The sequence below is a fragment of the Leptonychotes weddellii genome, chromosome 6 (assembly GCF_054177405.1).
Source record: "Leptonychotes weddellii isolate Sample4059 chromosome 6, ASM5417740v2, whole genome shotgun sequence".
In the NCBI taxonomy this organism is placed as follows: Eukaryota; Metazoa; Chordata; class Mammalia; order Carnivora; family Phocidae; genus Leptonychotes; species Leptonychotes weddellii.
Window position 1 is genome coordinate 69,783,801 of NC_138374.1, and position 16,752 is coordinate 69,800,552.

The 16,752-nt window shown below is 43.5% G+C and overlaps 1 protein-coding gene across 4 annotated transcripts in view; it reads left to right on the top strand.

Moving 5' to 3' along the window:
* LOC145722238 (uncharacterized) overlaps positions 1–13,110 on the top strand; it is a 24,612-nt gene extending 11,502 nt beyond the window's left edge. The window contains exons 2-6 of one of the 4 annotated variants that reach the window (XR_014146357.1): positions 6,887–6,986; positions 7,346–7,470; positions 7,701–7,919; positions 9,006–9,163; positions 10,069–13,110. Coding sequence is in view for 1 of the 4 variants with exons in the window: in XM_081824343.1 (XP_081680469.1) it covers positions 2,018–2,085; positions 6,887–6,986; positions 7,701–7,826; positions 8,947–8,979 (327 nt within the window). In the remaining 3 variants the exon portion in view is untranslated. Of the gene's footprint in view, positions 1–1,804; positions 2,086–6,886; positions 6,987–7,345; positions 7,471–7,700; positions 7,920–8,946; positions 9,164–10,068 lie in introns of those variants that run through there. The other 3 variants (XM_081824343.1, XR_014146356.1, XR_014146358.1) reach the window with 3 other exon arrangements.
* Positions 13,111–16,752: the final 3,642 nt, after the last annotated feature.

Consider the following 16,752-nt stretch of genomic DNA (forward strand, 5'->3'; position numbering starts at 1 on the left):
AGAGAGAGAGGCAGAGACATTAGCCTCAGCTTGAGACCATCACGTGTGCTTTCCCATTTTTTTTTTAAATTAGGGTTACTGCCACCTACACTAACCAGAGCTTAATATAATCTCAAGATGAGTAGGCTACATTTTAAGGGTTCTTAACAATTATTTAGCCAGACTGTCATCCCTTCTGAATGCTGGCATGTTCCATGAACATCTCTCTTTGAAGTCAGCAAGCATCTGGTCCGTGATGAATCACAAGGCCTGGCTTCCTTAGGACACAGGGCTGCCAAAGCTCTCCTTGCTGCAGAGCCTGGAAACTCGCTTGACCCCATTTTTTCCTTCCCTTTGTTTCAGCTCTCGCCTCCCCCTGTCCCTTGCACCCGTGTGGCGCATTAGCACCAAATTCATAGCAGCTAAAGGATCTGTGGTTTGAATGGTGCTTGGTGTTTCTGCGTTGCGGGCAGAGGACCCTGTTCCTGAACGCGGAACAACATGGGATCACTGATGCCTTTCTCCCTGATGCGCATTGTTGGATGCACATCAATTCTTTACTTCTTTTTTCTCCCTGCCTCCACTCATCCTACTTTTTCCTCCAGTAAACAGAGGAGACAGAGGGGATGACTTGCTTTGTGTGGCTGTAGATCAGGACAAGGGGAGCACGGTGTGCACACGTGTGTTTGCAGAGGTCGCGGGGCTCCCGATCCTCGTACTTCTGTCTGTGGGAGCCACGCTTCCCCTCACTGACTGCTCTCTTGCATTAAAGTCTTTCTCCGCTGTTATCTTATGGAAGATGGTAGGATTCTGGGTGCCAACGGTGGGGCGGCCAGACGAAAACAGAGGTGGCTTAGTAAACAGGGTGAGGGACAAGAGGAGCTTGTCCCACAGTTTGCTCTTCCCTTGGGTTATAACTCTGAAGGTATAGGTCTAAGGAGACAACTTTTTCATCTTTCATTCTGTGCCCAAAGAGCTCGCACGGTTACCTGCCACATTCATATCCCTCAGCGAGGAAGCCGGGACATGCCAGTCTGTTCTGGTCCAAGCGTGCACCTGAAGACCGATTCTCTCCTGGGCTCTCATTTCAAAAATATTTATTGACTTTTTGGGCAAGTCACTATCGTTGCAGTGGCAAGAGAGAAGAAAGATTTAGGATACGGTGATGAAGGGGATATGGGTCCCGTCAACTAGAAGAATGCAGGCAGGCAGGTAGAATCTATGGGCTAACAGCATGGACCCTGGAATCAACTTCTGGCTCCACACACATTAAGGATGTGGGCATGGAGCAGTTACTTCATTTTTCTGAGCATTTGGCCTCCTGTCTGTAAAGAGGTGGTAACAACAGAATGTACTTTATATGCTTCTATGAGGATATAGGTGATTCATGAAAAGGATGTCCCACAGTATCTGACACAGGATTTCTGGATGAATATCAGTTCCTACCAGTGTTATTATTACTATAAGTGAGGCAAAATTGCTAAGAGAGCCAAGAGCCTGAGGGTTGCTTCTAGCTTCAGGTGTCACAGAAGGGTTTATGGAAAAGCTGCCTCTCGGGGTGGAACAGTTTAACCTCTGTTAGTGGGAGAGAAGACTCACGTTGACCACCTGCCCTTCACAGGGTGGTCCTGGGATACCCTGGATTTGGCAGGTTTCCTGGCCAGAGGGTGAGCTGGTGTTCTAATGCACAGGACCGAGCATTGATTAGACCCAGCTCTCAGTGTGAGCCTGACTGGGCATCATTTCTTCTTTCCTTTGTGGTTGGGTCCCCATATAACAGAATTCTCTCTCCTACCATTCGCTGACAGGCTGACACGTTGGAGCAGATGTGACAGAGGCTCTCCCAGTGTCCACTGAAAACAAGATGGTGCAGATTTGCGGATCCGACAAATGCATTGACAGTTATGTTTTTTAGCTTCACCTCTTTATGTGAAAGGGAGAGTAGGGGCTTCTTTCAGCTTTTTAATAATTCAGCCCACGAAAGTACAATTCACTAAGGGCCAAAGATGCAAGGAATATATTTTCTCCTTTGGGGTCCATGGGAATACATTTTTCTACTCATCCAAAGGAATTGGGGGATGTAGGCAAAAATTCCCTAAACCAGAGGTAAGCATCTCGAATAATGTAAACATCTTCCACAAACATGGTATTGGTTTAAGCCTCTCAGCGGGCCTAACAATGTTGAATAAAAGAAATAAGTATTCAATATTCAACCCTCAACTCTACCCTAGTAGCTGGAGAGTTCCATTTTGTTTTATTTTGTGAAATATTTTCAAGGATTCTGTTCAAAATTTTCTTTCTAGCATAGCTTCTTCATTAAGAATACACATTTTGAAATGTCAATAGAATATAATTCCTTTGATTTAAAATTACAGTCTCAATCCTTAGCATATATTTTTAAATGATACAATACAGTATCACCGAATTATTTTTCATTACAGACGAGATTTGTTACAGACATGTTAGTTGCTTTCAAATCATTGAAGAAGAAGTGGATTTTAGCCATAGAATTACAGAATTTGAGAGCCGAAAAGCTTGAATTAGATCAGTACAATGGAACAGCTATTTAAATGTGATTAATATACTGTCTTTCTCCATTTTACACGACTCTCGAAATGAACCGGTATGTTGACCTCAACCCTATCAACCCCTTTGTTTGAGACTAAATGTAGCCCTCCTATCTTTACTCTGGCCTAGTAATAATATTACTTATTAATATATTAGCTATATATTATCTATAATACATTATATAATTACTATATATAATTTAATTTATGATAATTCATAGTAATAATAATCTGTGATAGAGTTTTAATCTAAAAAGGACACAAGATTCTGTGGCTGGGCCATTTGGCCCTGGCCTCAAGCTTGAGAGGGATCTCAGATTTTGGCCACAATTAATTTGAGAATCGAATGAAGAGGAGCCAGATGAGGCCTCTGTTATAAATGTTGATTCTAAATGAAACTCACTGTATTATACCTGTACCATACTATGGTGTAGTACTGTAGTATTAGTACTATGTGTTAGTATTGCATGTTAATACTACAATAAACACTCCCCACATAGTAGGGGAGAAGACAGATCCACGGACGGTGAGCCTCACAAGCTGTAAGTGGCCAAAGCCTTACTAAGGCTCTCACTACCTTAACATTCTCGTTTCCCCCAGGTTGTGGCCTTGTTTTTATTCTAGAATATTTACTGAGAGCCCACCAAGTGCCAGGCACTGTTTTACGCCCTGGAGATGCAGTAACGAACAAAACTGAAAAGAAGTGCAGTTTACAATCCAGACCTGGCCCCAGTTTACAGAGCCTGGAGTCCGCAGGCTGCTTTTCCAAAGGCTGTCTTCTCTAGTTCCATGTCCCTTCCTATAGTCACCCTGCCTTACCACCTGAGATCCTTGACTCACCAAGCCTTGGGGAGACCAGGGGCGATGGGAAAATTTTGTCCTGTCTCATCCGTAACGAGATCAAACCAGAAACACCTTCAGTACTTTTAGTTTCCTAAACAAAAAAAATCACAGACCTGGTGTCTTTCTCATCTCCTCTGGACAGGAGTCTTCTTCAGCCTCTGATTTATCAACCTCCCTTTTTATAAATTTAGCAATCTTCTTCACAAACCTTAAAATACCCAAATGTTCAAAGATTTAAACGATGTAAAGGCAATACAACTGTTTGCTCTCGCTTGATGTCTTTTTTTTTAAACTGATGACTGAAAACACTGTTTTATTTTGATTTCAGTTGGTAATTTAATGTGATACCAACACAGTCCGTAATAATAGTTAAATGCACTGAGCACTAATTACATGCTAGACATTGCACTAAACAATTTGCATTATCTCATGTTGCAAAATAACCTCAGCATTTTCCCCAAGTTAAAGTTGCGTATTTTGAGAGGTGAAATAAATTGCCCAGGGTCACAGAGCCGGCAGATCGTTGATCTGGGGTTTGAAATGAGCTCAGCCAACTCCAGAGACTGAGGCCTCGGCCACATAGAACCTTCTGCTTTCTGTCCCAGAAAGTTACCCTGCTCCTGGCAGACACTGGGAATATTATTTCAAAGGGCGGGGGCAACATTCCACATACTTTTTGACCCCACGACATTAGGGCATGGTCAGCTTCCCAAAAATGCTTCCTAATTAGAAGGAGAGAGATTTCATTTTACCAAACAGAGTCTTAAGTGAGCCATGAATGCCAAGGTCAATGGTCAGGTGGAATTCACAAAAATATTTTTTTACTTATTACTTAATAACCATTAACTGGCCACCAGAGAAATTCATTTTGAAAAAACCACCAACATTTAATAAGTTATATGCTATGGCAATTGCTTTTTCCATATGTTCAAATTAGTTGGGTAGGGTGTTAGTTTTCATCTGACTTTTAATACATAAAGCATAAAACAAGCATAAAGTTCAAAGTGCAAATTCTTTGAACATCTATTTTTGGGGAAAAGGCCAAGAACATTTTTCTCTCTGCTAAGGGTTTCCTAAATAGGGGTCTTGAGAGTCTGTTTCTTTACCAAAGATTCAAGCCAAATGAAATATTACTTTAGTCAGGCTATATTTACAGTTCATCCCAATGCCTGGTTTAGTCCCACTTTGAAAGTTTAACAAAAATTGATAGCTCAAAAGGTCCGTGTTTATGTAAATGTGCAAAAATACAGGTAACTGTGTGTGTATGTGCATATATATTTGGTTACATTTGGCCTGACAAAAACAAAGCTGCCCTCTGAATTTGGTTCAGTTGCAAAAATGAATATAAATTTTATTCAAATGTCTGCAAATTAATAGGGGCCATTTGAGGTTCGTGCAGGTCACATGCTTTGTACCGGAAGAGAGAATAGCCCATGTTAGAGAGGCTTTGGGGGGGCATAGGGAAAGGGGGGTAAGCACAGCAGTGGATCCCAGACAGAGCCCATGGCAGGGGGCGGGCACAGTGTCTCAAATCCATGAGTACTTGCTGAATCAATGAACCAGGATGATACAATCTATTTCTCTTTAGAAAGGGGGAGGTGGCACCTGGGTGGCTCAGTCGGTGGAGTGTCTGCCTTCAGCTCAGGTCATGATCCCAGGGTCCTGGGAAGGGTCCTGGGATCAAGCCCCCTCATCGGGCTTCCTGTTCAGCAGGGAGTCAGCTTCTCCCTCTCCTCCCTGCTTGTGCTCTGTCTGGCTATCTTTGTGACCATCTCTGTCTCTCTCTAATAGATACACATCTTAAAATTTTTTAAAAAAAATTTAACAAAATAGAAAGGGGGAGGAAGATATAGTTTCTGATAAGAAAGTGCTCTTTTTGCTGTGAACTCTATGAAAGGATTTCACAATTTCGCCCCAACAGTCTCTGGGGCTGCCTTGTCACTCCCCATTAGGACATCCCACTTCCTGTTTCTCTCAAACCTGCTCAAATGACAATGAGCCGGAGGTCTCCGAGAGTGGGGATCCAGTAGATCCAGGCAGGGACCTCAAGGGTCAATCTTTGTGGATTCTGTCTCCAGAGCAGTGCCAGAAATTTTCCCACTAAGGAATTTCTGATTCAATGGGTCTCATGGAGCAAAGGGGGTTGGGGGCTGGGGCGAAGGCAAAGGAAGTTCCCGGCAAAATGCAAATAGGAAAATGAAACTTAGAAGTTCAAACTTATTTTTGGAAAAACTAAGGACTTACGAATTTAGCTTTTAAAATAAAACCACCACAAACTCCGTATGGGTACAATCTGCTTTAGTATTCTGTGTGGCACTTTTGTTTTTAAGGTTTTATTTATTTATTTATTTATTTGCCAGAGAGAGACACAGCGAGAGAGGGAACACAAGCAGGGGGAGTGGGAGAGGGAGAAGCAGGCTCCCCGCAGAGCAGGGAGCCCGATGCGGGACTCGATCCCAGGACCCTGGGATCATGACCTGAGGCGAAGGCAGATGCTTGATGACTGAGCCACCCAGGCGCCCCTGTGTGGCACTTTTCAATTTTCAATAGCTACACACACACACACACACACACACACACATACACACACAGTCTTTTTATCAGCCACCCACAATACCTTGAATGCTACAAAGTTGCCTTTAGGGTTCTCAGTTAAAATGGGTATTGGGGAGATAGTTCTCTGTCAAATAAATAAATAAAATCTTTTTTAAAAAAGAAATAGATCAAAAGCTAAATAGGATGCTCACTTTGGCAGCACATATACTACAGTAGAAATAATGCAGAGAATATTAAAGCAAAATTATACCACTGAATGGGATCTGTCATGTACATTGTAACAGGATGAGGGGATAAACATACTTAGACACTTGTCAGATTTCAACATTTCCCATGAAGTGTGGTACAATATTAACTGAAGTGGATGGAGAATATGTAAGGGTGTATATTGCAAACCTTGGAGCAACTGCTTACCCATAATGCAAAAAGATACACTAGAACAAAAGTAGAGAAATTAAAATGACATTTAGGAAATATTCAAATAATACAAAAGAAGGCAGGAGAGAAGAGAGAGAGCAAACAAAGGCAACAAACAGAATAAATCATAAAATAGTAGATTGAAATCTAACCATATCAAATATGACATTAGAGGTTAATGGACTAAAAAATAAATGGGGATTGATTGTTTTCCTAAATGCTCTGTCCCCCAAACTCCTTTTTGACATCAATCACTATGAAAACTAATAGTAGCCAATCTCTTATTTTCCTGCTGCCTGAAGACCAGCTGAATTTAAACTCCTCTCCTGTTAGTTGCTAGCAATTGATGACTTTGTTTCTTGTCACTAGAAATGGGTAATTACTAAGTGGTTCCATCGGGCAGCAGCCTTTTAGTTCTCCAGAAACTAGAAATCTGGCTTAAATAAACTGTTGGAAAAGCTACAGATCTGTATGTCGGCTCCCGGTCAGAGACCACCCTCTGAACACCCACTCCTGTTTTCTAGGGTAAGATGCCGCAAGGACAAGAAGAAAGATATTGCACAAATTGCTGAAGCCACTGCCTGCTGGGGCTCCCGCCTGCATTGTAGCCCTCACTTCACAAAGGTAAAAAACAAAATCAAAATCAAATCGAACAACAAACAACTCTTCAAGTGGTTAATGCTGTTGCTTCTTGCTTCTTGCAAACCCATCAGAAAAATATCAAACCCACATGATCTGGAGAGGAAGGGCTTAGTCAGATAATGAGATTTGGAGCTAAACCTTTAGCAGATGGAACTTAAGGAAATACGTCTCCCACTCATTCTTAGCTTATTCTGTTTACCCAAACACTCGGATCCTAACTTAAATTTTAATGGGCTGCATTGACAAAATTAAAACAAAATCATATGGCGCCATCCCACTGAGTCCCTCTGCAAAACATCCCACATGAGGTTTGCTCATTTTGTGTTTATATTTGTCCTTAGCTGTTCTTATTTCATCGAGTGAACAAGATGAAAAAACAAATATGCCGTCTATTACCCCACGCACTTGGAAGTGACACACTCACCCATCCAAACAACTGAAGTTTTAAACTGTAGGGAAAGGAATGGTAAGAAAATTATGTGTCTTCTCGGGCTACCTAAGAGTAAAGATTTTTCTTAAGCATCGTATCTTACATCCTAACATTAAACGTGAGGGATTTATGGATTGCCTGAATACTGGGGACAATGTTCTATCTCTAAAACCTCATCTAAATTCATCGTTCTTTCCAGTTGTGGGTGCAGTGACAGCTCAGGTGTGTCATTAGCATAGTTTTCAAAACGTGTGTGTTTTCTGAAGGATTGGAAGCATTCGTTCATCATCAAAGCCCAGGCAGAGTTTATTGTGTACCAACATCCACGTGAGAAACATGTACTGGGCACCTGCGAGCCCCGGGGCATTGTGATAGACGCTGGAGATACGATGGTGAGCAGTCAGAGTCCCCGCCCTTAGCCGAGTGAGTGGGAGAGGGGGCTATGAATGCGACGATCATACATACACATACTACTACAGACACAGGTAAGTGCTACCCGAGGAAGGCTGGATGCTAGTAGAGTGTAGTTGGGAGTGGGTCAGGGGGTCAGGGAAGGCTTCCTTGAGAAATCCACCATCCCAGAGATCTGAAAAATCTGAGTAGGAGTGACCCTTCCCCCTACAAAGGCTCCTGACAGAGGAAGCCCAAAGCTCTGAAAGTCTCTGTTGCACAACAGACAATATGCCCCTCTGGGTGTGTTTTTTTCCTTTCAAAGACACACTGAGGCAGAGTGGCTGCTTAGGTTACAACAGGAGTTTAGGCACGGCTGATGTCCCAAACGTGCCAGAATGTAGAGATGTTCATTTCTTCCATAGCAGTTTTGGGGGTTTTTTTGTTTTGTGGTTTTTAGTTTCTGGGTTTTTGTTGTTGTTGTTGTTGTTTGTTTTTTTTTTTGAGATGGATTATTGACACTAAAGTCAGTGGAGTTTTCTGGGAGATGAGAGAAATGAAGGCCAACGGGGCATGGGAAAAATCTACTTTAATCTTATGGAAATAACCCTGTGCTCCCATTTCCCCCATCTCTACCATCAGGATTTACTTTTTGGTCAACAATCAAAATCCTACTTACTGAGTAGGACTGAGTACTGTTCCATGTGGGGCAAAAAAAAAAAAACAACACCCAAAAAACAAAACAAAACAAAAAAACACAAACAACAAACACAGAGAATAGCTTTCCAAACCCCTAACACTTTCATTTTACTGGGATGTTTCTCCTCATCCAGAAGGATCCTCTACCCAGACGCATTTTCCATCTGCATATAGTCTGGGAACAAATAAAATAATGTAACGCTTTACCCCAAATTCCAAACCCATACCAAGTTCTGGCGGACAGAAACTTTTCCTTCTCAGAGTCTGAGAAGTCTTCCTTCCATACACCACTTTCCAAGAAGAGGGCTTTAAAAGGCATGAGTGCGGTATAGGGACCTGCCGAACTTTGTACCATGTACACATTCTGTTACTAGAATAGAGGGCAGAAATTCCTACATCAACAGTTGCCTGAAACATTTTTAGCAGAGCCTCATTCCAGGAAAAGCCTCTCTGTGACTCAGAAGCTGCCTTCCCTTATAAAGTCAAGGTTCTCCGGAGTGGTATTTTGACTACTTTTGGAGGAGGAACTGCCTGCATCCAGTTGTCTGGAGAAGCCAGAGTTTTCTGTCCCTCTCTACCAAAAAAGCCCTCCATGGACAAATACGTGTGCAAAATGCAGCCCTCGCCTGCATTCCTTCAGGTCAGTGGAGAACCCGTGTTACCAGCATCCATGGCGGGTTTTTGGATAAAGTTCTCGTTGTCATGGACTCAGGAACACAAACATATTTTCAATTGTTCTGTTGTGAATGTTAAGCCTAAGGTGACCAAAGACTGTGCATGTAGATTTGGCGGGTTCCTTCCCTGAAAGAAATCACCTATATCGTATGTTCTTGCTGCAGAATCAGGAAGTTCATTAAATGCACAGATCTGATTGCACAAATGTAGAATGAGATATTGTGGTTAGTCCAGCATTCTGGATAAATGAGAATTGCTAAATCTGACATATCCGAATGAACAGCTTTCAGAGACTTACATGCAAGCTTAACATACAACATATGAGTTAAATACAAATTATTATATATACAAAGGTGCTGAAGTGAATATTTGACTTCGGAAGCACTTGGCAGGATCATACCATGCCTTCAGGTCACAACTGGAAAAATCCCAATTACTGTTGTATGTGACATCGAAAAAGCAGATATTATCTGGGCACTCTGGTCATTTGAATTCTGGGTAAAATATAAACTTGCAGTATGATGATCATCCCAACAAAATATTGAGATATCTCATTCAAAAAACTCTGATTTAGGTGTATTCCAAGTAGTTTCCCCAAGTGGGGGTCAGGAAGAAGGAAACCCTGTCAACCGTCTTCCTGTGTGGTGACAATTAAAACGTGTGCAGGTGTGGTGTGTGGACCTTCAGGCTTCTGGCCTGGCTGAAGTAATTCATAGAGATTCAGCCCGCTTTCTTGTATGGGCCTTTACGAGACGTGACTTAAAGGGAGAAAATCATGAAACAAAATGTTCTACTTCATATGTTCATCTTCCAGCTCTGAAAGCTTAAGACACAAAAGCTCTTATGTTTCTTTTTGTTTGTGTTTGCCAGGATGTGCTGCATTTAGCGATTTGGATTTAAGCGACGTGGGTTGCGGTGAAGATGCACACAGGGATGGAGCAATGCGAAGGGGCAGAAGATTGAAAATTACTAGAATCTGACATTCTTCACAATGACCCAATGAAGTGGATGTCACATCGTTCCCATCTTTTCAGATGAAAAAAAGCTGGCATGCTGGGTGATTGGTCCAAAGGGTGAAAAAGAGCTGGCATGCTGGGTGATTTGGACCAAAGATTGGTCCGAAATAAGTTGGAAAACTGGTGTTTGAATCCAACCAAATTCCAGAGCTTCTCCTTGATGATGCCTGTCATCATGGAGAATGAGAGTCTTGGCCTGTTCCAACTAGCTGGAATTTCCAACCAGCCTTTAAAGAAGGGGGAGCTCCTCAGCATGAAATTACCCTATAGGGTCTCAATTTTGTTGAAAAAGGAAGTGAATGCCTCGAATTCCAAGTTGCAGCTTTTGGAATTCTTGAGGCATCCAAAGAAGTCTCCCAGGGTCCTTCCTGTTCACTTTCTTTTCTAGGAGCTAAAGTATGTCTGATGCTAAAATGAGTGTCGTATACACTCTGGGGCCATCCTGGCACACAGCCTGCCCTCCCTCAGTACCTCCCAGGCCACTTTGCTCCTTGTAGGGTCTTCTCACTCAAGCCCCGGGATCTTCTAATGGAACCCTAAGTTCCTAGTGCCTCCCACCTCTCTCTGGACGGTGACCATATGAGCATCTCCTGACACCTGATGCATGCCTGAATTAATCCTAATTTAGGTGACAACTGGTACTGTGCCCCTTGACTACTACTTTATAGTTTTCAAAACACTTGAGCAGTTTATGTCTTTCTGTAAGTGCCATAAGCTCAGGAACCCCACAAAGTGGTTGAGTGGAAGTCATGGTCATTTTGCGAATGGGGAAACTGAGGCACAAGTCACGTGCCCCACCAATTGACGATAAAGTTCTGGCTCCTGGGACAGAATGTCACCCACTGTATCTGAGACACACTTTCCTTTTGTGAAAACTATCAACCTCTCTGGCCCATTATCTTACAGAGGCCATCAGGAGAGTTTATATTTAAAAATTTAATAATCCAGAGATTGGCAGAGGGAAAAAGGACATTAAAATAGATGGGTCCATACACTTATGCTTGTGGGTGACAAAGCCAAGGCTGGAGGGGTGAGCGAACTGTTCAAAGCCACACAGAGTTAGTGGCAGAACCGAAATAGAAGACAGGCCTCCAGTCTTGCCCAGAGCTTACCTCCCCATGGCTGTGTGTCTCCTACCTGCTCTGTTCTCTGAGGATGTATGCCTGGGACCCATAACCAATGAGAGACAATGACGATTGTAATGACAAACCGATCCTCGCTATGTTCCTCCACGTTTGAGAGTTCAGTTGCCATTATCCCTCTAGCCTCTCTTCTAGGGGCTTCTGGATAGCTCTTATTTCAATGTACCTTTTGGCTCCACCCCAGAAAATCTGGCTCAGGAGAGCCCCAGGAATGTACACTCCGACAAATTGCCCAAGCGATTCTGATGACTATGGTTCCATAAGTTTAGGCCAGGCGTTAAGAAACTCTAACTTACTAACTTTAACGATTGGGGTGGGAAAAACGATGGTTAGCTAACTGAAGGAACAATTTACTCTTGTAGGGCTAACTCAGAGACCAGCCATAATGGTGACCAACAATCGGTTAGGTGCGCATTAGCCAAAACCCGTGGTGTATCATAAAACAGAGACTCGTCCAAGGAGTCTGCTGTTCTGTTAGTAAGGGGCTCCTTCACTCAGCCATCCCCGGGGAAAACCTGTCCTTTGTGCAAATGCAAAGGGGGGCATGACACCAGCCTTCTCCTGCTTTGACTAACGACCTATCTCCCAAACCGGTCCAGTTTGCTTGGCCGAGGGCTCTGTTCTGTGCATTGTTGGGTAGTTGATGCATACTGTTATCCCTCTTGTATTTGATCTCCTAGGGTTGGGATGCTAGACAGCCGCACCCGGCTTAAGAAAAAGAGGGCAAAGCTGTCAAGTTGCAATAATCCTAAAACGTGCTGAAGAAAACCTGGAGCCAGAGAACGGCCCTATCTTATGCATCTTATCGGTTCTTTTCTTAAAATAAATTAGGAAAACTTTCTGAAAATAACGACGTCTGAGATGGTCATTGCAGCTCTTTTAAGGCTGGGGGGAAAATGGGAAGTTATGTAACTGCATTCCTGAGATTCCACTCTGGGCGGAAGGAAGGTTGGTGCGCCCTAAGGGAATAACCCTCACTCTGGCTGCCTCCAAAGGTGGCCTCCATGGCAACCATGGGGACCCACGGGCACACCTTAGAAAATAGAAGAGCTTCCAACAAGGAAATGCGATCGGGTACTCGCAGGAATGATAGAGCATCCTCCACTTGGAAACATTAAGAAGGTTCGTTTGAACAGGCTTTTGAGAAAAGGCAGGAAGATGATTTAGCAGATTAGGAAGTGAGAAGGCATCTCAAGCTCTGGAAGTGGAAGGCAGGAAGGCTTCGAGGCTGGACTCTGGATTTGGGTGCCGGGGGCGAAGGGGGAGCCTAGGGCATTAAGGATGCTTGCCAAGCTTGGTGTGAAGATTGCAAGGGGGCAGCAAGTGGGAGCGGTGGGAGGGAGCCTCCTGCATGTTCTTGCTCCCCGAATCCTTGAATATTTGTGGCTACACGGAGGGAAAGGGGCCAGTTGGTATAGTATGCAGATAAGGTGTGCAAAATACCTGGGCGCAGAGTCTAGACTGAGATAGGGCCTCTTAGGGAAAACAGAAATCAGAAATGAGGTGGCAGAGCAGGAGTCTTAGTCTAGCTGGAAGGTGATTAGAGCCTATAGCATGGAAATGAGGAATGAACGTGTAGAAAAGAGACCTTTAAGCAAACCTGAAAGAATGCATAGCTCCACGCATATTGCATATTCTGCCTGCAGCTTTACCAGCCACGCAAGGAAATTGGTCTGATTACTCCAGAACCCACCTCGGTGTTGCTCCAAGTGGTAATACCCAAGCTTGCCCCCTCACCTTCTCTGCCAGCCTTCAAGGAGAATGACACTTGGCTGCAGACAAAAGTCAATCCACCCTCCAAGGACAGAGATGTGCCAACACCATGGTGACCCAGAAGAATGGGCTGTTGGTGTGGTTCACAGGTCCAGATCTGAGCTGTAGTGGGTACGTCTCTGCATCTCAATAACCTGTTTCTAAAGTGAAAGTTTGAGCGATTTCACCTGTGTTCTTCTGGTCCTGACATTCTATGCAATCTTCCCTCTGTCTTTACCTTCAAACAGTGTTTCCTACATCTCAGCGAGGAAGTACCAGGCGTTACCATTGGGTGAAAATCACAAAAGCCTGGAGACTAGGGTTTGCTGATGGTGCTCCAGAAAATATAATCAACGGGGTTAGCACTGCTGCATTAATGGACCTTTCTACTTGCATAACCTATACATGACATTTCTGCCTGGTGCCAGTCATCTATCTGTGTCTCAAAATCCAGGGCAAGTTTTGCAAACTCAAATGCCTTTAGTGGCAAAAATAATTGAAAATGGCCAAGTGATTGATGCTTCTGATGAACAGGAAGCCTGTAAAGGGGTCAGCTACCTCTCAGCTTCTATGCCTTGCTGATACACTAGTTCAGAGTTGTTAGATTTTCCACTTTTTCAGAGAAGGCTGAAATTGCAAGTTTCATGTGTAATTCCCTTGTTTTTCAATGCAGGTAACTAATTCACATTAGATGAATGCTTTCTGTGGGCCTTCAGTTGGTAAACTGAGGAACATATGATCATACCACTCAATCACAGCCCCAGTGCTCCCTGGTACCCCACCTGACAGTATTTCAATGGATTATTAATTTTAGAAGGTTCTACTTTCACGAGGAACACGAAGATGCCAACAGTCCCCCTTCATAGTGCATCATCTGGGCTGCCCTCAGTTTCCCCGAGGTCCTGACTCCCACTATGTCTTCTGTTGCTCAGAGCCACTCCTCTGTGTGGCCAGGCTTCTGGGCCTCTCCCAACCCTTCCACCCATCACTGGTCATTTCCTTGACTATTAAAATAGAACACTTCAATAATTAAATTAAAATAAAATAAAATAAAAGGAACACTTCAGGGATCCATGACTTGAGAAAGCGATAGGGCTAGTCTCTAAGCTTAGCTTTGCTAAAGCCAAACAAGGATCCAGTTTACCAAAACTTTCTGTGACTTATAAACAGCAATAACTGAATGCTTTCCTCTTTGTGAGACTGCTCTGTGACTAGTCCACGGCTTCCATTAGTGACAAATGAGTTTCAGAATTACGTTTTATGCCACCAAGTCTGTCAACAGTTCATGTGTCCACACTCTGGCTGATGGTTCCACCTTCGGCCTGCCTTTCCTATGCTGTTTCTCTGAAGTCAGTGACGTGAATAAGGCTACTTCCTTCTTCCAACTTCCTGAGGGGGAACATGGCTACTTCTCTCCTGTGGTAGGTGCCCTACCTTCTCCACATGTCTATGGGAATATCCTGTTCCTCTAAGAATGCAGCTGGCCTCATCCTTTGTTTTCACCTCAGGTCTCAGGTCATGCAGACCTGAGTTTGAATCCTACACCCATTCCTCAGTAATGGTGTGACCTTGGGTAAGTTATGGAAACCCAGCTTCTGCTTCGTAATTTAAAGAATGGGTATGTTATTAGTCCAATTGATGCCTGCTGCATACTAATAGCTTAATAAATCTTTGTTACTACTGTTCTTCATGCTAGAGTAGCTCTGAAGTGCCCCCAGACCGCTCCTGTGCCTCGTGACCCTCCTCACATGGCCTCCTATATCCCAGGGTCCTTTGCTCCTCCATAGCTCCCTTTCTCCAGTGGGTGAACACTTTCTGTTCCTTAGCTGGGTCCACAACAGTGTCCGACTCCGGCCCAAAGCACTGTGTATATATATATATACACACACACACCTCCATGGTGTGGCTTTTTTTCTCCTCCAACATGCCGGGTTCCAATTCCAAAACACTCCATGGTGGTAATATCAACAATTCTATATTTATTCACTGTTTTGTGTCTAGAGGATCCATGACTTGGTTTCTAGACTAAATAAGTGACTATCAGTCTCCACTGGAGTCCAGCAAATCCACCCATTCACCATGTCATCCACACTCAGAGAATCAGAGAGTTACCAAGTTGGAAGGAACCCCAGGACATCACGTGATTATGCCCCTTCAGCCCAGCAATTCCCAAATTTCAGTATGGATACGAATCATTGAGGATCCTATCAGAAGTAGATTCCATTCTAGATGATTCGTGTAGATGCTCAGCCCTTAAGGAGGAGGAGTGTGACTCCCCATTCTTCAAGTGTGGGCTGTGTTTGGTGACTTCCTTCTGAAAGGTTTTGTATTGAAGGGGCTGGGAGGAGAGTAACTACAGGAGAGAAACCTGACAAACCTCAGCCGGGTGATTAAGACCAACATCAACACTGATAAGTTCTCTTGATAGCATGTACACTTAATACAAAGTGATGAGAATGGCACTTGACCTCTGGAATCTTCCTCCCAAAATATATAGCCCCAGTCTAACCATGCAAAAAACATCAGACAACTCCCATCTGAGGGACTTTTTACAAAATACATAACCACTACTCCTCAAAACTGTCAAGGTCATTAAAAATAAGGAAAGTCCAAGAAACAGCCAAGAGGAACCTCAGGAGACATGACTACCAATTGTAATGTGGTGTCCTGGATGGGATACTGGCACAGAAAGGGACTTTAGGTAAAAGCTAAGGAAATCTGAATAAAGCATTGACTTTAGTTAATAATAAGGTATCATTATTGTCTCATTGAGTGTGACCAATGTACCATACTAATGTAAGAGGTTAATAATAGGGTAACTGGGTGTGGGACATGTGGAACTCTGTACTGTCTTCATGACATTTCCATAAACCTAAATGTATTCTAAAATGAAAGTTTATAGGGGTGGTGCCTGGTGGCACAGTCAGTTAAGCATTTGACTCTTGGTTTCGGTTCAGGTCGTGATCTCATGGTCGTGAGATCCAGCCCTGCATCGGGCTCCCCACTCAACCAGGAGTCTGCTTGAGATTCTCTCTCTCCCTCTCACGCTGCCCCTCCCCTTACATGTGCTCTCTCTCTAAAATAAATAAGTAAATAAAATCTTAAAATAAAGTGGAAAGTTTATTTTAAAAGTGTTATTCTGGGGTCTTCCCCAGGGATTTTGATTTAGAAGATGTGTTTGAGTGGGAGGGGTTTCAGTTTTGTGTGTTGTTAACACACTCTCTTGATGATTTGGATGCAAGTCAATCATCCATAATTTGGATGCTTTGAGAACCCTGGGTTCTTCTGAAGGTCCTCATTTTTGGCGGCACTTTGGGTGCTTGTGTCCCTCTCCAGATGCTCTGATTTAATTGATCTGGAGTGTGGCCTGGGCATTTGAGGTTTTTGAAAACCCCCGAGGTGACTTTAGTTCAAGGCCATCAAGTTTAAAAATCACTTCCTACAAGTGTGCTGTCCAATATGGTAGCCACGCACAGATACTGAAGCCTTCCATCACAGCAGAAAGTTCTGTTGGACAGCGCTGCTCTGTATCATTGGTGTGAAGGGGATGCTTGTGATCTTCACCAAGAGCCTCTGAGGGGAAGAGTCCCTAAGGATTCCCTATGAGTAATACGTGGGAAAGGCCATGCTGAACCACTAATGAA